This window comes from Sus scrofa, chromosome 13, assembly GCF_000003025.6.
Source record: "Sus scrofa isolate TJ Tabasco breed Duroc chromosome 13, Sscrofa11.1, whole genome shotgun sequence".
Lineage (NCBI taxonomy): Eukaryota > Metazoa > Chordata > Mammalia > Artiodactyla > Suidae > Sus > Sus scrofa.
The window spans coordinates 165,961,853-165,985,682 of NC_010455.5; the positions used below are offsets into that span (position 1 = coordinate 165,961,853).

At 36.3% G+C, this 23,830-nt stretch overlaps 1 protein-coding gene across 1 annotated transcript in view; it reads left to right on the plus strand.

Annotated features, from left to right (window-relative positions):
- PROS1 (protein S (alpha)) overlaps positions 1 to 23,830 on the plus strand; it is an 83,821-nt gene that overhangs the window by 46,555 nt on the left and 13,436 nt on the right. Inside the window, exons 8-12 of the mRNA XM_021070736.1 lie at positions 3,686 to 3,807; positions 5,334 to 5,449; positions 8,619 to 8,808; positions 21,251 to 21,418; positions 22,824 to 22,992. Coding sequence (XP_020926395.1) covers positions 3,686 to 3,807; positions 5,334 to 5,449; positions 8,619 to 8,808; positions 21,251 to 21,418; positions 22,824 to 22,992 — 765 coding nt within the window. The remainder of the gene's footprint in view (positions 1 to 3,685; positions 3,808 to 5,333; positions 5,450 to 8,618; positions 8,809 to 21,250; positions 21,419 to 22,823; positions 22,993 to 23,830) is intronic.

Genomic DNA, 23,830 nt, shown 5'->3' on the forward strand with positions numbered 1-23,830 from the left:
CTGTGGCATATGGAAGTTCCCAGGATAGGGTTCAAATCAGAGATGTAGGTGCAGGCCACAGCTACAGCAACATGGGATCTGAGTCACGTTTGCAACCTAAACCACAGCTCAGGGCAACACTGGATCCTTAACCCACTGAGCAAGGCCAGGGATCAGTCCTGTGTCTTCACGGATCCTAGTCAGGTTTGTTACTGCTGAGCCATGACGGAAACTCCCTAATCAAGGATCTTATGTAGCTCTGAAATGTACTAGAGCATCTTATTACAGCTTTTCAAGAATGACTTAAAATATGCAGTGGGGACAGAGACCATATAGATTTCACAATGTGGGAGGAAATAGCACAGTAAATTTTTTTTTTAAGTTAAGAAATATAAATATGTCCTTAAATTTATTGCTACCATTAATCATTGCCTTTGGAAAGTGATATGTTTTTGATGTGGTCATTTAATCCCCAGTTAAATATTTTTTTAATTTTTATTTATTTATTTTTTTTTACTCAAATGAATTTATCACATCTGTAGTTGTATAATGATCATAACAATCTGATTTCACAAGATTTCCATCCCACAGCCCAAGCACATCCCCCCACCCCCCAAACTGTCTCCTCCGGAGACCATAAGTTTTTCAATGTCTGTGAGTCAGCATCTGTTCTGCAAAGAAGTTCCATCTGTCCTTTTTTCAGATTCCACATGTCAGTGAAAGCATTTGATGTTGGTGTCTCATTGTATGGCTGACTTCACTTAGCATGATAGTTTCTAGGTCCATCCATGTTGCTAAAAATGCTGGTATTTCGTTCTTTTTGATGGCTGAGTAATATTCCATTGTGTATATGTACCACATCTTCTGAATCCACTCCTCTGTCGATGGACATTTAGGTTGTTTCCATGTCTTGGCTATTGTAAATAGTGCTGCAATGAACATTGGAGTACATGTGTCTTTGCGAGTCGTGGTTTTCTCTGGATAGATGCCCAGGAGTGGGATTGCTGGATCAAATGTTAATTCTATGTTTAGTTTTCTGAGGAATCTCCATACTGCTTTCCACAGTGGTTGCACCAACTTACAATCCCACCAACAGTGTACTAGAGTTCCTTTTGCTCCACACCCTCTCCAGCACTTATTGTTTGTAGACTTTTTGATGATGGCCATTCTGGCTGGTGTAAGGTGGTACCTCAGAGTGGTTTTGATTTGCATTTCTCTAATAATGAGTGACGCTGAACATCTTTTCATGTGTTTCTCGGCCATCTCTATGTCTCTTTTGGAGAACTATCTGTTTAGATCTTCTGCCCATTTTTTGATGGGGTTGTTTGTTTTTTTGGTATTGAGATGCAGAAGGTGTTTATAAGTGTTGGGGATTAATCTTTTGTCAGTTGATTTGTTTACAAATATTTTCTCCCATTCTGTGGGTTGTCTATTTGTTTTGTTTAGGGTTTCCTTTGCTGTGCAGAAATTTTTAAGTTTGATTAAGTCCCATTTGTTTATTTTTGTTTTTGTTGTCATTCCTCTAGGAGGTGGATCTGAGAAGATGTTGCTGTCGTTTATGTCAGAGAGTGTTTGGCCTATGTGTTCCTCTAAGAGTTTTGTAGTATCTGGTCTTATATCTAGGTCTTTAATCCATTTGGAGTTTATTTTTGTGTATGGTGTTAGGGAGTGTTCTAATTTCATTCTTTTGCATGTGGCTGTCCAGTTTTCCCAGCACCACTTATTGAAGGGGCTGTCTTTTCTCCATTGTATATTCTTGCCTCCCTTGTCATAGAGGAGTTGGCTGTAGGTGCGTGTGTTTAATTCTGGGCTTTCTATCCTGTTCCACTGATCTGTATTTCTGTTTTTGTGCCTGTACCACACGCTTTTGATGACTGTAGCTTTGTAGTATAGTCTGAAGTCAGGGAGCCTGATGCCTCCAGGTCCATTTTTCTTTTTCAGGATGTCTTTGGCTATTCTTGGTCTTTTGTGCTTCCAGAGAAACTTTAAAATATTTTTTCTACGTCTGTGGAGAACGTCCTTGGTAATTTGATAGGGATTGCATTGAATCTGTAGATTGCCTTGGGTAGTATAGTCATTTTGAAAATATTGACTCTTCCCAATCCATGAGCATGGTAGGTCTTTCCATGTATTTGTGTCGTCTTTGATTTCTTTCATCAGTGGCTTGTAGTTTTCAGAGTACACGTCTTTTGTCTCTTTAGGTAGGTTTACTCCTAGGTATTTGATTCTTTTGGATGCAATGGTAAACGGGATTGCTTCCCTAAATTCTGTTTCTGATCTTTTGTTGTTAGTGTATAGAAGCGCCATTGATTCCTGTGTATTAATTTTGTATCCTGCAACTTTGCCAAATTCGTGGATGAGCTCTCACAGTTTTCTGGTAGAGTCTTCAGGATTCTCTAGGTATAGTATCAGATCATCTGCAAATAGGGATAATTTTACTTCTTCCTTTCCAATTTGGATTCCTTTTCTTTCTTTTACTTCTCTGATTGCTGTGGCTAGGACTTCCAGAACTATGTTGAAGAGTAGTGGCGAGAGCGGACATCCTTGTCTTGTTCCTGATCTCAGTGGGAATTCTTTCAGCTTTTCACCATTGACTGTGATGTTAGCTGTGGGTTTGTCATATATGGCCTTTATTATGTTGAGGTAATGCCCACTTTCTGAAGGCTTTTTTTCAGAAATAGGTGTTGGATTTTGTCAAAGACTTTTTCTGTATCTATTGAGGTTTTTATTCTTCAGTTTGTTAATGTGGTGTATCACACTGATTGATTTGCGGATATTGAAGAACCCTTGCATCCCTGGGATAAATTCCACTTGATCATGATGTACAATCCTTTTAATGTATTGTTGGATGCCGTTTGCTAGTGTTTTGTTGAGGATTTTTGCATCGATGTTCATCAGTGATATTGGCCTGTAGTTTTCTTTTTTTGTGGAGTTTTTGTCTGGTTTTGGTACCAGGGTGATGGTGGCCTCATAGAATGAGTTTAGGAATATCCCTTCTTCTGCAATTTTTTGAAATAGTTTCAGAAGGAGAGGTGTTAGGTCTTCTCTAAATGTTTGATAGAGTTTCCTGTGAAGCCATCTGGTCCTGGACTTTTTTTTATTGGAAGTTTTTTAATCACAGTTTCAATTTCAGTTGTTGTGATGGGTCCATTCATCTTTTCTATTTCATCTTGGTTTAGTCTTGGAAGATTGTACTTTTCTAAGAATTTTTTCATTTCTTCTAGGCTTTCCATTTTATTGGCATATAGTTACATATAGTAATCCCCAGTTACATTAACCTTCAATTAAAAAGGATCTTTTCTTCTCTTCCCTTCCGTATCTTTCAGTCCTTCCCTGCCCTCACTCCTCCTCCTCTCCTCTCCCCTTCCCTTCCTTTTCTTCAAAGCAAAGGATTAAGAGGTAGTGCCAATGGAATTCATATGATCAGAGGTGACAGTTACCTTGAGACTCTCAGTCTTTTTTCTTCAAAACCAAAAAATTAATATAATTTTTATATTTTACTAATTAGTAATTACTGAAAGTTACTCATTTAACTAAGTGTTGATTCAGGTATATAAATAAATAGACATTTTACTGTAACTCACTTAAATTTCCATGGCCAGTACATAACTGTGATTTGATGTCAAAAGTATCAGAATATTCTTTTTCTTCTTCTGTTGGATCGAACATTTTAGGAGATTAAAATTTATGTTTTCTTTTACCCTAGATGTGGATGAATGCTCTGAGAACATGTGTGCTCAACTTTGTGTAAATTACCCTGGAGGTTACTCTTGTTACTGTGATGGGAAGAGAGGATTCAAACTTGCCCAAGATCAGAAGAGTTGTGAGGTAACATTTTGCAAGGCTAACCTGCCCATCTCTTTTTTAAACTGAGAGATCCAAGTACTTTATTACCACATAGCTGAGGTAAATCAGGAACATGTAGATATTCTATTATAATTGCTATAGTTCTAAGCAGGCTGTGAGTCACAGTCTCTTTACTAATTTTGGTCATGTAAGTGGTTAATACTGTGGATAATGACTGACTGAATTTTAAAAAAATGCTCATCTGTATAGCCTGTACATTTATAAAATGTAAAGTGTATATTTACTTAAGAACATGAGAAAAGCTGAGGTTTATACTCCTCTTTGTGAGAAAAAAAATCTTTCGTAGAAACTTTAGTGAAAGCATTTTCTTGTGTCTCCTTTTTCATCCCACTCTGACAAGTTTGATCACGCCTTAAGCATGTTAGTACTTCCAAGCATACTCATAAAATCTCTGGTGGAACAACTTTGTCAGAGTAGGATTTATTTGGGGTTTAAGTATATCAAAATTCAGAGAGGTCAATTTTGTTAATCTATGTCTCTCAAACTTGCTTTTAGTTACTCAGGCTTTATTCATAATTGACCCAGAAATTGAATGTTGGGAGTAGGTTGTAGTTTTTCTTCTATTGAAAAAAGTAGGGCAACATATGAAGCTCTCTCTCTTCCCCCCTCAAATAAGGATCTTTGGTCCAATTTTTTAATCTCTTAATTTTTAAAAGTGAAAGTGAAATTTTATATGCTTCGAGGCAGTTTTAAAAACCCCTAAACTAAGTAATGATTTAATCACAGATTTACATATATACTTTTATATCTGCTACCAAGAAAAAGCTGTACCTGTGCCCAAAATGTTGCATTTTATATTATATCACCTACTTGGTAAAAGATGGGACGGGAAGGTAGTTGGCACATGTAGTAACTTTGGTAAGTAGTTAATTGAAACATATTGTGTGAATGTCTGTTTTGTAATTTGGTTTCCTATTGTTTTAGTATTTGTTGTAGTTACACATCACCAGAATAGATTTATTGAAATTCTAAGAGGAAATAAGTTGTTATTTTTTGGACCTGAATTTCTCAATCTATTACACAATTCCCTTAAAATATCACTATGTGTATGCCCAAGAACTTATCTCTTAAAGAGCTTTCCGTTTTAGGAAAAACAAAACAAAACTTGATATCAGAATAAATGACTCTAAATCACTTTTTTTGGTGAATTCCTTGGAGATTAAGATGATATCTTAATTTATATTTATCCCATTCAGGTTTTCCAGCATTCCCTTTACTATCTAGGTAGCACATTTTTGCTCAAAAAATTTTGGCTTAATAAAACATTAAAATATATGTATTCTTGGAGGTTTTAGTGACGGACTGTACAAGGAAGTAAAGGTATTACTTTATTAGTACCATAAGTGGTCTTAGTCTATTTGAGTGTAACACAGAGGATACGTTTGAAAGGAACTCTAGTAACCAGAGAAATGTTGATATCTAAGTATCTCAGGTAAACACCAAGTAGTAACCTATACTTTTGGTTTGTTTTGTGTTCTTTTCTCCAGGCTGTTCCAGTGTGCCTTCCTTTGAACCTTGACAAAAATTATGAATTGCTTTACTTGGCAGAGCAGTTTGTAGGGGTTGTTTTGTATTTAAAATTTCGTTTGCCAGAAATCACCAGGTGAGGTACCAATGTCAATGATAATTTCTAGCGGTAAGCAGGTCAGGACAGAAAAAAGGAGGTGACTGAAAAGGTTTGAAATGTATGAAATTTTATTAAGAATCAGATAACTTGGGTGTATTATCAGTCAGATGATTTGAGGTACCTCAGTGGTCATTTTTTTTCTTCACACATAATTTTCATGCTTGAATCATTGTGGGTCATCCTAGGCTGATCTTCTCCAAAGATCATTTTACCTCCATAGTTCTGCCTTTTCCAGTAAATACATAGTTATTAAGAATTTGGGAAAGTAGACTTAATATATTTGTGAAATTTACATTCTTCCTTATATACATTGTAAAAGCTAAGTAATGAGAGATATTCAAAATATTGCTTTTAGAATATAGCTGTATTCATAATTATTAAGGAAACTATATAAGATTGCTTAAGTTGTATTTTAAAGAAATGCATTACATGATTCTAGTTAACTATCTGATTACTTTGTTATTCCTGTAGTTAGGTTAACTTTACGGAGGGAGTAGTTTCTGTTTTTGAGTCATGACTCTAATTATCAAATTTTCTCAGAGCCATACATTGTTGGAACTGGGAAAAAAAATAGAATTTTGTTAGAATAATGGAAAGGAAACAAATTTGAGACTGATTACAGAATCTAAATTTTAAAATGTTTTAATTAGATAAGTATGCATATTTAGAATTTAATTTGTTAGATATAGGAATGATTACTCATTAAATAATTCAACTCAATTAATAGAAATTTTATCTTTAAGGAACATTGAAATTTATTCACTGATATAATTGTGCTCTTTCAACACTTCCTTTTCCCCCCAATTGTGGTTTTCCCCTTTAACATATCAGAGCAAATAATATCTTCTAGTGATATAGATTGGAGACAACCTTTCCTTACTATGAAATTAATAAGAATGAGAGAGAAGAGTTGATTATTACCTACCTCAGGTACTTTCTGAGGTATTCATTTCTCACTGATAATTTACAAAAGCTTGGGCTCTAACATTGGATCAAATCGGCCAAATAATTATTTCTTTCAGTATTTATTTATTTATTATTTAGTTAAGCTTTTTATTGAAGTATCATACATACATTCACACGTATATATACAGAAGTGACATATTTTACATGTACACTTGATGAATTTTTATAAGCTGCCACTTGTGTAACAAACACAAAGAACAACTAAAGCTTGTTTTTTTTTTCCTTTTTGCAGAGTCCTTTAGCTCTGTTTCCCATGATCAAATACTTACCCTACCCCAAAGTTAACAAATTCCCTTTTTTTCACTCTGCAATACCTCTGAAAAAGAATGAATTGTTCCCCAGTGTAATGTATCAGTATGTTGATGTATTCCAGACTGAAAATATGAGAAGAATTACTGGTTTAGTGTGATTTTGCAAGGGGAAGGAAATTATCTCCATAATAGGATCAACTTCTGGAAGACCCTGAGCATACACAGATTCACGTTTTGGCAAGATAATAATGGCTTCACATCAGCAAAATGTGATGATTATGAAAGAGAATAGAAGTCCCAACTCCAAGCAAAATGGTTCTTTTTAACATAATCTGAGTTCAGTAAATTGATAGTATATTGTTATCTACCCAACATACCGTACTCCACATTTCCCTCTCTATAATTGCTTCCTGGAATTCTAAAGACAAAAGTTTATACTGTCACTTTTTCTTTGTTCCATTTGAGGTAGATCTCTGCCCCATTGCTAATGGTGCCTCTATTACGATTACTGTCATATGCAGAATAAGAAAGTGTGGGATTCTTTCTTTCTGTATTTTGTAATTATCTGAAGTTTTGATTTTTTTAACTTAAATTACCTTTATTTTAACTTAACTGAGATGACTAATAGTTATACAACTATTTTTCCTCTTCCCTGTTTATCTCTTTTCAACTATTTTGTTTTGCTTGTCCCTTGGAAACGTTAATGATGATTCTCATTGTATCCTAAGGGCACTGAATTGATATATATTCTTCTGTAGTCCAACATCCTTAAGATTTTTTCCCTCCTCTGTGGTAGCTACATATATGTGCAGAGTCTGAATAGCAATGGACATTACCAGAGTTCAGATAGCCCCAAACACATGGCTGTATCTTTTAGGCTCTCCTTCTGCTATTGAAATTAAGCTAACAGATACATTCAAGTTTTTGACTTTACCTTCCTTACCACACATGAAGGCTTAATTATGGTTGCAGTCATCTAGATGCTATCTTGTACATTTCTGTGAGGAATTCCTTCCTGACATATATGAAATCATGGGGAAAATATACTTTTTGATGGATGAACCAATCATGAAATTGTAGCATCTTTTACTAATCATGTAAGGATACAGAAAAAAAAACCTTTTAATGTCAGAGTATATAGTTTATAAAAGACTCCAGGAGAGAGATAAAATGTCTGATATTTGCACATGTGTACTCCAGCATTTTAAAGAGTGCTTTCAAAACAAATACCAAAAGATGAAATATTATCAAAGCATCTGTTCATTGGGGAAAAAAAATACTCCAAGAATAAGTAATAAAATATAATAACTTTTTTTTTCCTTTCACCACACCTGCAGCATGTGTAAGTTCCTGGACCAGGGACTGAACCTGACACACAGCAGCGACCCAAGCTGCTACAATGACAATGCCAGATCCTTAACCCTGTCCTCCACAAGAGAACTCCAAGAAAATATAATAACTTGATTTTATGTATTTTATTTTATTTTATTTTTGTCTGTTATCTTTTTAGGGCCCCACCCATGGAATATGGAGGTTCCCAGGCTAGGGGTCGATTCGGAGCTGTAGCCACCAGCCTACATCACAGCCACAGCAGCACCAGATCTGAGCCGCATTTGCGACCTACATAACTCATGGCAACACTGGATCCTTATCCCACTGAGCAAGGCCAGGGATTGAAATTGTGCCTTTCATGGATGCTAGTCATATTTGTTTCCACTAAGCCATGATGGGAACTCCTAATGATTTTAAATACGCATGGAGCGAGAGATAATACATGAACAGACTAATCCTACCCTTTTCTTTTAGGAATTCCAGAGGAAGAAATGGTTTTCTTTCAACATATTGCTGTTTGCCAGTACGAGAGAAAAAGGATAATATAGTCTTCCATATTTCTCACTGTTAAGGCTCTTTCTTTGTCCATTGTTTAGATTTTCAGCTGAATTTGATTTCCGGACATATGATTCAGAAGGTGTTATCCTGTATGCAGAATCTTCTGATCATTCAGCTTGGTTCCTGATTGCACTTCGTGATGGAAAGATTGAAATTCAGTTTAAGAATGAACATACAACCAAAATCACAACTGGAGGCAGAGTTATTAATGATGGTCTATGGAATATGGTATGTTTCACAGAATTCATAAAGAATATTTCCACCTTGATGCAGTTTATTTAAAATTATTATTATTTTAATAGTGATACCAAGCCAAAATGAGTTTGAGTTCATCAGATATTACATGAAGTATATTCTACACACTGTAAATGGCATGAGAAACAATAACCTCTCTTAAAACACTGGAAATTTTCTCATAACTGAAGTTGTTTTCAATTATTTGCTTGAACTACTTTGTCTTTAACTTCTTATCTTTTTTAGTGACTGTCATTGGGTGAACAGTGATGTAGCCCTGTAGGTCAAGGGTGGATAGCCAATGTTTTAACGTAAAAGAGAAATACACATAGTAACAAAATAAAAAAGTTAATTTAATTTTAAATATTAGCATATAGATACAGTTAGTTTGTGCAAAGAGGATACACCAGCTGATATCAGAGTGCTTAGAAACTAGCATTTTTATAAAATTCCTTAAAATGAACCATTATTTTAATAATCAAGAATGGAACGTTTTCTCCACACCCACTTCACCACTTATTGTTTGTAGACTTTTTGATGATGGCCATTCTGGCTCATGTAAGGTGGGACCTCATAGTGGTTTTGATTTGCATTTCTCTAATAATGAGTGATGTTGAACATCTTTTCATGTGTTTCTCGGCCATCTCTATGTCTTCTTTGGAGAACTGTCTGTTTAGATCTTCTGCCCATTTTTTGATGGGGTTGTTTGTTTTTTTGGTATTGAGATGCAGAGGTGTTTTAAGTTTGGGATTAATCTTTTGTCAGTTGATTTGTTTACAAATATTTTCTCCCATTCTGTGGGTTGTCTATTTGTTGTTGTTTAGGGTTTCCTTTGCTGTGCAGAAATTTTTAAGTTTGATTAAGTCCCATTTGTTTATTTTTGTTTTTGTTGTCATTCCTCTAGGAGGTGGATCTGAGAAGATGTTGCTGTCGTTTATGTCAGAGAGTGTTTGGCCTATGTGTTCCTCTAAGAGTTTTGTAGTATCTGGTCTTATATCTAGGTCTTTAATCCATTTGGAGTTTATTTTTGTGTATGGTGTTAGGGAGTGTTCTAATTTCATTCTTTTGCATGTGGCTGTCCAGTTTTCCCAGCACCACTTATTGAAGGGGCTGTCTTTTCTCCATTGTATATTCTTGCCTCCCTTGTCATAGAGGAGTTGGCTGTAGGTGCGTGTGTTTAATTCTGGGCTTTCTATCCTGTTCCACTGATCTGTATTTCTGTTTTTGTGCCTGTACCACACGCTTTTGATGACTGTAGCTTTGTAGTATAGTCTGAAGTCAGGGAGCCTGATGCCTCCAGGTCCATTTTTCTTTTTCAGGATGTCTTTGGCTATTCTTGGTCTTTTGTGCTTCCAGAGAAACTTTAAAATATTTTTTCTACGTCTGTGGAGAACGTCCTTGGTAATTTGATAGGGATTGCATTGAATCTGTAGATTGCCTTGGGTAGTATAGTCATTTTGAAAATATTGACTCTTCCCAATCCATGAGCATGGTAGGTCTTTCCATGTATTTGTGTCGTCTTTGATTTCTTTCATCAGTGGCTTGTAGTTTTCAGAGTACACGTCTTTTGTCTCTTTAGGTAGGTTTACTCCTAGGTATTTGATTCTTTTGGATGCAATGGTAAACGGGATTGCTTCCCTAAATTCTGTTTCTGATCTTTTGTTGTTAGTGTATAGAAGCGCCATTGATTCCTGTGTATTAATTTTGTATCCTGCAACTTTGCCAAATTCGTGGATGAGCTCTCACAGTTTTCTGGTAGAGTCTTCAGGATTCTCTAGGTATAGTATCAGATCATCTGCAAATAGGGATAATTTTACTTCTTCCTTTCCAATTTGGATTCCTTTTCTTTCTTTTACTTCTCTGATTGCTGTGGCTAGGACTTCCAGAACTATGTTGAAGAGTAGTGGCGAGAGCGGACATCCTTGTCTTGTTCCTGATCTCAGTGGGAATTCTTTCAGCTTTTCACCATTGACTGTGATGTTAGCTGTGGGTTTGTCATATATGGCCTTTATTATGTTGAGGTAATGCCCACTTTCTGAAGGCTTTTTTTCAGAAATAGGTGTTGGATTTTGTCAAAGACTTTTTCTGTATCTATTGAGGTTTTTATTCTTCAGTTTGTTAATGTGGTGTATCACACTGATTGATTTGCGGATATTGAAGAACCCTTGCATCCCTGGGATAAATTCCACTTGATCATGGTGTACAATCCTTTTAATGTGTTATTGAATTCGGTTTGCTAGTATTTTGTTGAGGATTTTTGCATATACATTCATCAGTGATGTTGGCCTGTAGTTTTCTTTTTTTGTGTGTGTGTGGTATTTTTGTCTGGTTTTGGGTGATGGTAGCCTCATAGAATGAGTTTGGGAGTGTTCCTTACTCTGCAATTTTTCAGAATAGTTTCAGAAGGATAGGTGTTAGCTCTTCTCTAAATACTTGATAGAATTCACCTGTGAAGCCATCTGGTCCTGGACTTTTGCTTGTTGGAAGTTTTTAAATCACAGTTTCAATTTCAGTACTTGTTTTTAGTCTGTTCACCTTTTCTATTTCATCTTGGTTTAGTCTTGTAAGATTGTACTTTTCTAAGAAATTGTCCATTTCTTCTAGGATTTCCATTTTATTGGCATATAGTTGCATATAGTAGTCTCTTATGATCCTTTGTATTTCTGTGATATCTGTTGTTACTTCTTCTTTTTCATTTCTAATTTTATTGAGTCCTCTCTCTCTCTCTTTTTTTATTTTTTTGTCTTTTTGTCTTTTCTAGGGCTGCACGCACGGGATATGGAGGTGCCCAGGCTAGGGGTGTAATTGGAGCTGTAGCTGCCGGCCTATGCCAGAGACATGGCAACGTGGGACTGAGCCGTGTCTGCAACCTATACCACAGCTCATGGCAAGGCCGGATCCTTAACCTACTGAGCAAGGCCAGTTATTGAACCTGTAACCTCATGGTTCCTAGTCGGATTCAATAACCACTGACCCACGGCGAGAACTCTCTTTTTTTCTTGATAAGTCTAGCTAACGGTTTATCTGTTTTTTTTGATCTTTTCAATGAACCAGTGTTTAGTTTCATTGATCTTTTCTATGGTTTTCTTTGTTTTTATTTCATTAATTTCTGCTTTGGTCTTTATGAGTTCTTTCCTTCCACTAACTTTAGGTCTTGACTGTTCTCTCTCTAGCTGCTTTAGATGTAAAGTTAGCTTGTTTATTTGAGCATTTTCTTGTTTCCTGAGGTAGGCTTGTATTGCTATAAACTTTCCTCTAAAATGGCTTTTGCTGCATCCTATCGGTTTTGGAGTGTTATATCTTTGTTGTCATTTGCCTCTATGTATTTTTTAATTTTCTCTTTGATTTCTTCAGTGATCCATGGGTTGTTTAGCAGCATGTTGTTTAGTCTCCATGTGTTTTTGTTTTTTGTTTTTTTTTTTTACTTTCCAGTCATATAGAGTTGTAGTTGAAAAAGATGCTTGATATGATTTCGATCTTCTTAAAGTTACCAAGGCTTGATTTGTAGCCCGGGATGTGATCAGTCTTAAGAGAATGCTCCATGTGCACTTGAGAAGAATGTGTAATCTATTTCTTTTGGATGGAATGTACTATAATATCTATTAAGTCCATTTAGTCTAATGCTTCATTCAGGGCCTGTGTTTCCTTACTGATTTTCTGTCTGGATGATCTGTCCATTGCTGTAAGTGGGGTGTTAAAGTCCCCCACTATAATTGTGTTATTATCGATTTTTCCTTTTAAGGTTGTTAGCAGTTGCCTTCTATATTGTGATGAACCTATGTTGGTTGCATAGATGTTTAAAATTGTTATGTCTTCTTGGATTGATCCTTTGATCATTATGTAGTATCCTTCCTTGTCTCTTAAAATTTTCTTCATTTTAAGGTCTATTTTGTCTGATATATGTATTGCTAGTCCAGCTTTCTTTTGATTCCTGTTTGCATGGAATATTTTCTTCCATCCTCTCACTTTCAATTTGTATGTGTCCCTAGAAGTGAAGTGGGTCTCTTGAAGACAGCATGTATATGGATCTTGTTTTTGTATCCATTCAGCCAGTCTATGTCTTTTGCTTGGGGTTTTTAGTCCATTAATATTTAAGGTAATTATTGATATGTATGTTCTTATTGCCATTTTATTAACTGTTTTGAATTTGTTTTTGTTGCTCTTTTTTCTTCCCTTCTTCTATTGTTCTTTCCTCTTGTGGTTTGATGACTATCTTTAGTGTTGTATTTGAGTTGATTTTTCTTATTTGTGTATCAATTGTAGATTTTTGGTTTGTAGTTATTCTGAAGTTTTGATAGAAGGGTATATGTATATACATGAGATTGTTTTAAGTTGTTGGTCTCTTAATTGCAAGTGCATCTCCAGTGTCCTGCATTTGAGCCCTCTTCTCACAGTTTCTGATTTTGGTGGCATAATTTTTCGTGGATGATTTTGTATCTTTACTGTATATATGTCTTTACCTGTGAGCCTTGTTATTTGTGGTGTTTTTGTTTCTGGTTGCAGTCTTTTCTGCCTAGAGAAGTTCCTTTAGTATTTGTTGTAAGGCTGATTTAATGTTGCTGAATTCTCTTAGATTTTGCTTATCTGTGAAGCATTTAATTTCTCCTTCAAATCTGAATGAGAGCCTTGCTGGGTAAAGTAATCTTGGTTGGAGGTTTTTTCCTTTCATCCAGTTAAGTATATCATGCCACTCCCTTCTGGCCTGCACAGTTTCTGCTGAAAAATCTGCTGATAACCTTATCGGGGTTCCCTTGTATGTTACTTGTTTATTTTCCCCAGCTGCCATCAGTATTTTCTACTTGTCTTTAATTTTGGTCAGTTTGATTAATATGTGTCTTGGGGTGTTCCTGCTTGTGTTATTTTATATGGTACTCGTTGTGCTTTCTGGATTTGAGTGAGTGGATCCTTTCCCATGTTAGGGAAGTTTTCAGCTATTATCTCTGTGAATATTTTTTCTGTCCCTTTCTCTCTCCAGAGGAAAAAAAGAGGGCTTCTTCTTCTGGCACCCCTATAATACAGATGTTCATGCATTTAACACTGTCCCAGAGTTGTCTGAGACTCTCTTCATTTCTTTTCAATCTTTTCTCTTTTCTGTTCCACATCAGTGATTTCCACTAGTCTGTCTTCCACCTCGCTTATTTGTTCTTCTTCCTTCTATATTCTGCTGTTGGTTGCTTCTAATGAATTTTTTATTTCAGTTATTTTATTTTGCATCTCTGCTTGCTTAAGTTTTCAATCTTGTATTTCTTTGCTCGATCTTTCCTATAAATTATCATTCTTTGCATCCAGTTTATTTACAATGTCTTGCATCATCTTCAGTGTCAACAGTCTAAAGTTTTTTTTCTGGATTCTGAGAATCTCCAGATCACTTGGCCGATTTTCTGGGATTTTTTATTTCTCCCTTATCTGAGTTATAGTTCTCTGTATTTTCATTTTTATAGGTTTTTGGTATGGTGTCCTTTTGCAAACAATAGAGTTGTAGCCTATCTTACTTCTGGTGTCTGCCCCCCTTGTGACTGAATTTGGTATGGGGGCTTGCTGTGGTGGGACTTTGTCTCTGGGAGAGATTAGAGGTGGCTGTAGGTGGGGTTGTTGCTGATGATGGGACCAGATTTACCCAAAATGGCCACCTCCAGAGAAACATATGGTGATGAACATTCCCAAGAGCTTTGCCTCCAATGTCCTTCCCCCACAATGAACCACAGTCACCCCCTGTTTTCCCAGACATCCTCCAAGAGCTGCAGTCAGGTCCAACCCAGATTCCTATGGAGCCTGCCTTTGCTTTGTTCCGGGACAGTGCATATGAAAGTCTGTGTTTGCCTTTCAAGAGTGGGGTCTCTGTTTTCCCCAATGCCATGGAGCTCCTGCACACAAGCCCCACTGGCCTTTAATGCCAGATGTTTGGGGGACTCTTTCTCCTAATGCCAGATCCCAGGAATGGGGATTTGACTTGTGGTTCAGAACTCTCACTCCTTAGGTGAACTTCTGTGATATAGTTACTTTCCAGTTTGTGGGCTTCCCACCTGGGAGGTATAGGGTTGCTTATATCACGTAATCACCCCTCCTACCTCTTGATGTGGCCTCTTCTTTGTCTTATGGAGCAGGATATCCTTTTGAAGGTTTCTAGTCCATTTGGTTGAAGGTTGTTCAGCACTTCATTGTAATTTTGTTGTTTTTATGAGAGAAGTTGAGCCCTAGTCCCTCTATTCCACCATCTTAATCCCATCTCCAAATATGACAAATTCTTTTAACAGTTGGGAATCCCTGGGAGACTGTGTTCTGGAGGTGGCTACTACTTGTTCAGTCAGTGTCTCCTTAGCTGACCGGATCTGGGCTCTTCCCTTTCTGGCTGTGGTCATGGCAGATACTGGGAGCTGCACATGATCCAGCCTTTGTGGTACACCTGGACAGGGTGAGGCTTAAGAATGGCACTTTAATATACTGTATTGAAATTGAACTTTTTTGGATTGGGATTACTTGGAGAAGGGATGACTCTTAGTCCACAGTGGAGAGAATTCTTTTCTACAGTTAAGTCACTGCCATTTTCAACAGAGAATAGCTGAGGGAAGATCAGCTTTGTCTTAGAAAGTAGTGCCCCTTTGGGAACTGACTAGAGGTACATATTGAGTAGCCATATAAAGTTATCACTAAATTATTGCATTCTTATATTTACCCACTCTCGCAATCATGTATTCAGTAAGCTTTTAGTGAGCATGTCAAAAGTGCTAAGTTCCTGAGTTCAAGATGCTAGAACCTATAGAAAGAGATTTTCCTTGCTCTTGAGCTTAGTACCTCATAATTTAGAAGCTGATGCTGCCTTGTGAACCAATACAGCGTAATACACTGTATACAGTGTATTACAATACAGTGTATTGTGAACCAATACAGTGCAATACAGTGTAATGTGAAATAGGTTACAGTACAGATGGTAATAAAGAACAGTTGGATACAGATGTGGTTCTCCAAAGAGGCAGTCATGGATTTCTGAGCTCCTAACTCTAAAAGAATAGTATCTTCAGAGTTCTGTTTTGGCACAGTGGGTCATGATCTGGCTTGTCTCAGTGGGTGAAGGATCCAGCATTGCTGCCACTGTGGCATAGGTCACAACTCCAGCTCAGATTCAATCCCTGCCCTGAAAATTTCCATATGCAGTGGATGCAGCCGAAAAGAAAGAAAAGAATGAAAGAAGGAAGGAAGGAAGGAGAGAGAGGGAGAGAAAGAATAGTACCTTCAGAAGCTCAAATGCAGCTGTCAGAGAAGTCACTAAAATTCTCTGATTTCTGATGCTTATTAGTGTAGCTTTGTTACTACATCTTTCATATTATGTCCGTATCTAAAATATTTGATGTATACAGCTATTCCTCCAGTGTGCTGAAGAATACATTTTAATGTCTAACTTCCATAAGGCACCTATCCAGAATCGCTAAAATCACTTTTGCAGTAAAAGAGAGTAAACAGAATTTTTCCCAATGAGTTTATAAAAATTGAAAATATCAACTGTTTGGAGGTGAACTTAGATAAATTTCTAGGTAGGATAGAATATGTATAAAGAAGAAGGTAAAGAGTTACCTATGAAATTAACATCATGAGTTGCAGGTAGTGTTTTCTGAAGAATTGTTCATGAGTCATATTGTTAAAGATAAGATTTGGGCTGGATGGAAGGCAACTGTTCAGTTTCATTCATTTGTTTCCTATGCTTATGATTCTTGGTAATAAGAAAGTGTAGTTAATGGTATGCCCATGTTTTAATTAAAACATTTTAATTAAAATCGCCCTCTATAAACTGAATATGATTTTATATAAAAAATAAAGTTTAAGGGAATTCCTGTTGTGGTGCAGGGTAAACAAATCGGACTAGTATCTATGAGGATGCAGGTTCGATCCCTGGCCTTGCTCAGTAGGTTAAGGATCCGGCATTGCCCTGAGCTGCAGTGTAGGTTGCAGATGCAGCTTGGATCCCATGTTGCTGTGGCTGGATCTCCCATTCAACCCTGGCCTGGGAACTTCCATGTGCCATGGGCATGGCCCTAAAAAGTGAAAAAATAAAATAGAATAAAATAAAACAAAATAGAAAGTTTAAGAGCAATACACAAGTCAGAGAAAACTGCTCTGATAATAAATTTGGTGCTAGCTGTTTTTCTTTGAATTGTAATTCATTATTTTAACCATTGATGCACTTTAACTCCCACCCATAAGTAGGATTTCTTTTTTCATTCCATATCGTTTATATTTAAAATATTACTGAATGTTATTTTTACAAAATTATAATCCTGACAGTTTATTAATGAATTATACTGTTTTAAATTTATGCAGCACAGGAGTTCCTGTTGTGGCTCAGTGGTTAACGAACCCAACTAGTGTCCATGAGGACACGAGTTCGATCCCTGACCTCGCTCAGTGGGTTAAGGATCTGGCATTGCCGTGAGCCGTGGGGTAGTTGGCAGACTCGGCTCCAATCCTGCTTTGCTGTGGCTGGAGGCTACAGCTCTGATTGGACCCCTATCCTGTGGGTGTGGCCCTAAAAATATAAAAAGACAAATTTATGCAGCACTGAAATTATTTTAAATACATAAATATTTTAAGGAAGCATTTTAATGTTAATTAAGGACAAATCTGTTAAGTTAAATTAATTACTGAACTATTCACTTGATAGTAACTGTTTCACTAATTCAAAATTTTTTTAATTTCAAATAAAATATTTTAAAATAGACATCAAAATGTATAACTTGGAACTGTTTTCTAATTCAGATAAATAAAATTGAATATGTAGTTATTAAGTCATTAGAATGGTTATAACCCAGAGAAATAACTATTGCTACTTTTTAAGTGGTTATTGTATTTCATGATTGGATATGATCCTAATATTGGTGGGAAGTATATGATTTGTGTAATAAATTCATTAATTCAACAACATATTTATTGAGCACTTTATGTGCTATTCCTTCTTCTAGGTGGTGGGGATACAATAGTGAATAAAACAATGTCTCTGCTCTTAAGGAGCTTGCATTCTGGTGGTGAGATGAAAACCACAAATGCATCAACAAATAGATTGTCAGTGATTAATGCTATGAGGATATAGAGAAGCAAGGCCAGGCAATAGAGAATGATGTAGGTGAGTGGGCATGTGGAATCAGGAAAGCCATTTCTGATGAGATTACATCTGATCAGAGACTTGAGGACATCAGCCAGGACAAATGTGGGGTTGGGGGGGTAGATAATTCTGTGCCATGTGAACAGCAAGTGTAGACTCTCGATCTAGAGGATGTGTTTGTTGTATTTGAAGAACAATGCAAAGATCAGCGTAGGTGCAGTGCTGTGAGAGAGGGAGAGAGTAGTAGAAAACGAGGTCAGAAATGTGGTCTTGAATAAGGTTTTTGTAGGGGCAGGAGAACTGTAGTGAGGACTTGGATTTTATACTAAGTAGAAAGACCTTAGATGGTTTTATACTAAGTAGAAAGCCTTAGATAATTTTATACTAAGTAGAAAGACCTTAGATGATTTTGCACATTAAAAGATAATCCTGGTCAGGATCTAATGGTGTTTTGGAGACTAGACAGTAGAGAGTAAGGCTAGAACAGGACATGGGGTTAGGAGACTAATGCCATAACCCAGGAAGGGAAGATGGCAGCTTTTAACCTGGAGTGTTAATAGTGGGAGTGGTGAGAAGTGGTCAGTTTCTGGATATATTTTTAAGGTCCAGGTGTCAATTTAAGATAAATAAAGACTTGGATATTCAACATAAAGAGGGCTTTAAAGGCCATGAGATTTATTATTGTCAATCTGTGGCTTTAAATTTCATCACATCTAATATAATGCCCTAATTGTTATATACAGAAGAAAATAATTTATAAAAATGATATATATTTCAATATGTAAATTCTCCCATTCAATATAGTATTTGTCAATGCTTGCTTTTATACGTAATATAACATGAAAGCTACAAATGAAGACTAATGCTGGGGTGTTGTATTGGCAACTCAGATACCATAAGAGCGTATATGATATTGCCATCAGTAATAGTAACTTTCCAAAATGTTGAGAAAATCTTGGTAAAGATCCAAACATAGGAGTTCCCATCATGGCTCAGTGGAAACAAATCTGACTAGCATCCATAAGGAAGCAGGTTTGATCCCTGGCCTCGCTTGGTGGGTTAAGGATCCAGTGTTGCCGTGAGCTGTGGTGTAGGTCACAGACAAAGCTCGGATCTGACATTGTTGGGCATAGGCCAGCGGCTATGGCTCCAAATCTACCCTTAGCCTGGGAACCTCCATATGCTGCAGGAGCGGCCCTAAAAAGACAGGAAAAAAAAAGATCCAAATATAACCGCCGTCAATCCTTTCTTGGCTTATAAGACTGTTTATTCTTGAAAAACTCTGAGAGTGCTGAAATCATGCAACAAATATTTTGTGTTTATATGTACACACAAACAGGTAATTATAAGAATGAGTGTACCCTACATGAATATTTAGTAGAATGTTCCCAAAGTTTGCAGGATATTTTACTATTTATTTTGCACGACTATTCTGCACATTGCAGGGCAGCTAGCATCTTGCACTCTCAGTATATTCTTACTCACTGTGAAAACTAAAAATGCCCACCACCCCTAAATTTGCCCTAGAGTGGGGCATCCATTTCAAAATATTTGCATGACTAGAGGGAAAACGACTAGGGGCTGAGCTCTGGGGCTTATTGAGGTTGGTAAGAAGGAAAGGATCCAGTTAAGTAAGGAAACTGAGAAGGAGTGGTAAGAGTGTGGAGTAGAAGCAAGCCAGACTGAGGTCCTGGAGGCTACATCTTTCAAGGAGGGAATAATCATTAGAATAAAATGATGCTGACTTTATATTAAGGAAAGAGCCTTGACCAACATTAAAATCTGTAAATGTTACAAAATTTATTTTACTTTATTTATTTATTTATTTTTGTCTTTTTAGGGCCTCACCCCACAGCATATGGAGGTTCCCAGGCTAGGGGTCTAATCCCAGCTGCACCTTCCGGACTACACCACAGCTCACGGCAACGCCAGATCCTTAACCCACTGAGCGAGGCCACGGAGCAAACCCAAAACCTCAGGGCTCCTAGTCAGATTCGTTTCCGCTGTGCCATGACGGGAACTCCTTATTTTACTTTAGAGCATAGTTTTTCTTTTCCTGTAATAGTGCTTTAATATGCCTGTTGTTTGGCTTCCCTGATTGATTAGTAAATGAAGACTTTGCATTTTGGGTCCTACAGTGAGGACACTGCAGAAATGGTTCTTCAAATAGCCTTTATGGGAGGATTTTTCTTATTCTTATTTACCATTACTTCCAACCTTTTTTAGAAACCCAAATTACTTTCAAAATTGGAAAAAACCTGATTTAATTTAATGTATTGTGCTTTCTTATGACTTCACATACTTCTGAATTTTGAAATAAAATACAATTTGTGAGTGATAGGCAGAATACTGAATGTACTAACTTCTCTTAATTTATGTTAAAAATATATTTACATTACTGATTTCATATTTGTACTATCAGACAATTGCAAAATGAAAGCACTTAAAAGTTTACTAAGGTTTTGTAGACTGTCTTGCTTTCTTTTAAAAAATATATTGATTTTGGTGTTCCCATTGTGGCGCAGCAGAAACAAATCTGACTAGGATCCATGAGGATGCAGGTTTGATCCACGGTCTTGCTCAGTGGGTTAAGGATTCAGCATTGCTGTGAGCTGTGGTGTAGGTCGCAGATGTGGTTTGGATCTGGTGTTGCTGTTCTGTGGTGTAGGCCAATAGCTACAGCTCCAGTTTGACTCCTAGCCTGGGAACCTCCATATGCTGCAAATGCAGCCCTGAAAAAAAAAAAGGGCAAAAAAAAGATAAAATGTTAATTATATGGCACACTGGGGTTGAAAGATATATTTTATCAATGGATGTTTAAGTTTAACAGAGAAATATTAATTTGTGTGTGTGTGTTTTTTAGGGCCTCACCTGCAGCATATGGAGGTTCCCAGCTAGGGGTCGAATTGGAGCTGTAGCTGCTGGCCTACATCAAAGCCATAGCAACGTGGGATCCAAGCTGCGTCTGCGACCTGCACCACAGGTCATGGAAACACCAGAGGCTTAACTCATTGAGTGAGGCCAGGATAGAACCTGTGTCCTCATGAATGCTAGTCGGATTTGTTTCCGCTGAGCCACAATGGGAACTCTGAGAAATATTGATTTTTAAACTTTAAAATTTGATGTTGATTTAACTTTTGATCAAGGATTACACAGTAAAACACATTTTTATCACCTTTATTCTAATTTGACATTTCAAATGTATTGGCACAAATTAACAAGTACATTAAAATGATCACTTTGGAAAATTATGTACTGGAATAAAACAGAATTTTCAATCTTAACATTTCAAATGATATGCAGCAATGTTTAGTTGTTTGATAATTTTTGTCTTTTTAATTGTAGGTCTCTGTGGAAGAATTAGAGCAGAGTATTAGTGTAAAAATAGCTAAAGAAGCTGTAATGAATATAAATAAACCTGAAAGCCTTTTTAAGCCTACCAATGGGTTTCTAGAAACCAAAGTATACTTTGCGGGACTACCTCGGAAAGTGGAGAATGCACTCATTAAACCGGTAATGATCCAAGCTTATATCATTCATCACGGATGAATTCCTTTTGTCGGTAATAGATTTGAAAATGTGTTTTTCTGAGAGTCAAAAGAAGTTATTTTGTTGAACACACCAACTGTGACAACTTGAATTGAACATGGAAAAGTAACATTATCAACCTTTGAAGTTATATTAAGGAAATGAGAAAATGAATGTAGTGTTTTTGAGCCCATTTGAATTCCCAGAATTATACATGAAGTAGATTTTAAAAAATTCTCCAATCATCAATTCAGTGTTAACATCATAGCAGTTCATACCATTAAACATATAAATATGTATAATTTGAATCCAAAAGTACATTATTTTGTAGAAGCCAAAGAACTTTCTTAGGTCTGATTTAGGACTAAAATCTGGGAGATAAGAATAGCACAAAAGGTGGAAGAATAGCATAAAAGATGGCACTTAAAAAAAAAATCTTTGGTGGAGTATAACTGCAGATCGTAATAAATTGAAGCTGGATATAATAGATGATTATCTGTATGTGGTGTTTGTCTAATTTCCATGGAAAATGTTTCATGAAGGATACTAATCACTGACCTTGAAGAGTTTTAAATTTTTCATTTTGAAATCATGGGTCTGCCAATTTTACACTTGCTGGTTTAACTTAAATATTTACTATTTTATATCCATCTTTCAGTTACTTTAACTTTTAAAAGATTTCTGTGATATGATATAAAACCTGAATTAGTTAACTCATGTCAGAGTGAATATACCTGTCCTTTGAAATTGATAAATCAAGACATTTTAAAAGTAAAATAAATTATTAAAAAAGAATCAACTATTTATGAAATGGCTACATATCTTGAGTCTGGGTGGATGCTTTAGTGAAACTAAAGAATGCAAACTTTTGTTCCCGAAGAGGCTTAATGTCTGATGGTAAGACAAACATATGTTGTAAATGCAGTTAAAAAAAAAACAGATCACCTTGCCGTACAGTAGAAAATTGACAGAACACTGTAAAGCAGCTATAATGGAAAAAAAATAAAAATCATTATAAATGGACCCCCCCCCAAAAAAAAAAAAAAAAAACCCAGAAAGCAGCTGAGAACCTAGGGCCACAGCTAGGAGCAAAATGTAGAACTTGAGGCAGAAGTTAGTGCAAGAAGATATAGGAGAGGGAAGTGGGGCTTGAGGTGTCAAAAATCATTAGGATCCCAGTAGGGATCTGTGATGGCATAAACTTATTTTCACTGGAAAATGCTGTCTATCTGAAGGACACCTTGAAAAAAATCTAGATGAAATTCAAAATATTTTAAAATGTTGCTGAAGAATTTTCCCTTCTAAATGAAAACCTATACCTATAATCAATTAAGCCACTTATGAGTCTAAGTTTAAAATGAATTCATAGGTCTGTATTTTAAATTGCTAGATTAACCCTCGTCTAGATGGATGTATTCGAGGCTGGAATCTGATGAATCAAGGAGCTTCAGGAGTGAAGGAAATCATTCAAGAAAAACAAAATAAGCATTGTCTTGTCACTGTGGAGAAGGGTTCCTACTATCCTGGTTCTGGAGTTGCTCAATTTAGCATAGATTATAGTAAGTGATTTCCCATTTTATCTTTCTTTTCTCATTAATGTTTAAATGAGTTCATTAACCAATAGCAATGATTCCTTCAGTAAACCATATTGAATACTTACTCTATGCAAGACAGTGTTAGGCTTATTCATACTGTTACATTTTTTAATAGAATTTTCCCTAGTATATTGGGGGAAAAAAGGTAGTTGGATATGTTTATGTTATTACTTTATGATTATTGGCACTGATTAATTTTGGGTAAATTCAATTGACCTGTTTTAAGGTTCACCAATTTCTCAGTTATATTGAGTCTACTGATTAAGGCATCAAAAGGATTCATCTTTATTTATAACATTTCCATTTGATCTTTTCCTAAAATATCCACCTCTCTTGAAATTCCTCACCTGTTCACACGTATTGTCATCTTTTTCACCCAAGCCTTCAACTTATTAATCATAATTATTTAAAATTCCTTATCTGATAGTTGCAACATCCGTGTCATATCTAAACCTGGTCACATTGAATGTTTTTTCTCTTGACTGTGTGTTGTTGTTTTACCATGCTTCTTTCTGTGTTTAATGAGTTTTGGCTTAAAGGTGGGTGTCATATAAAACAGTAGAGACTGAGATAAATAATTTTTATGTCTGGAGATGAGCACACACCTCCTTTTGGTAGGTCCATAACAAGGGAGCTTGAATCAATCTGGTCAACAGTTGAGCTGCTGAGGTTTTCTGTTTCCGTGACTACACCTCAAATTCCTTTAATATTACCTTGGCTTGGGGTAGTACCGGTTTGCCAGAGGATTTGTTTTAATAGCTGGATCTATCCTCAGCTTTAGATATTCCTCTGAGGTGCCTCA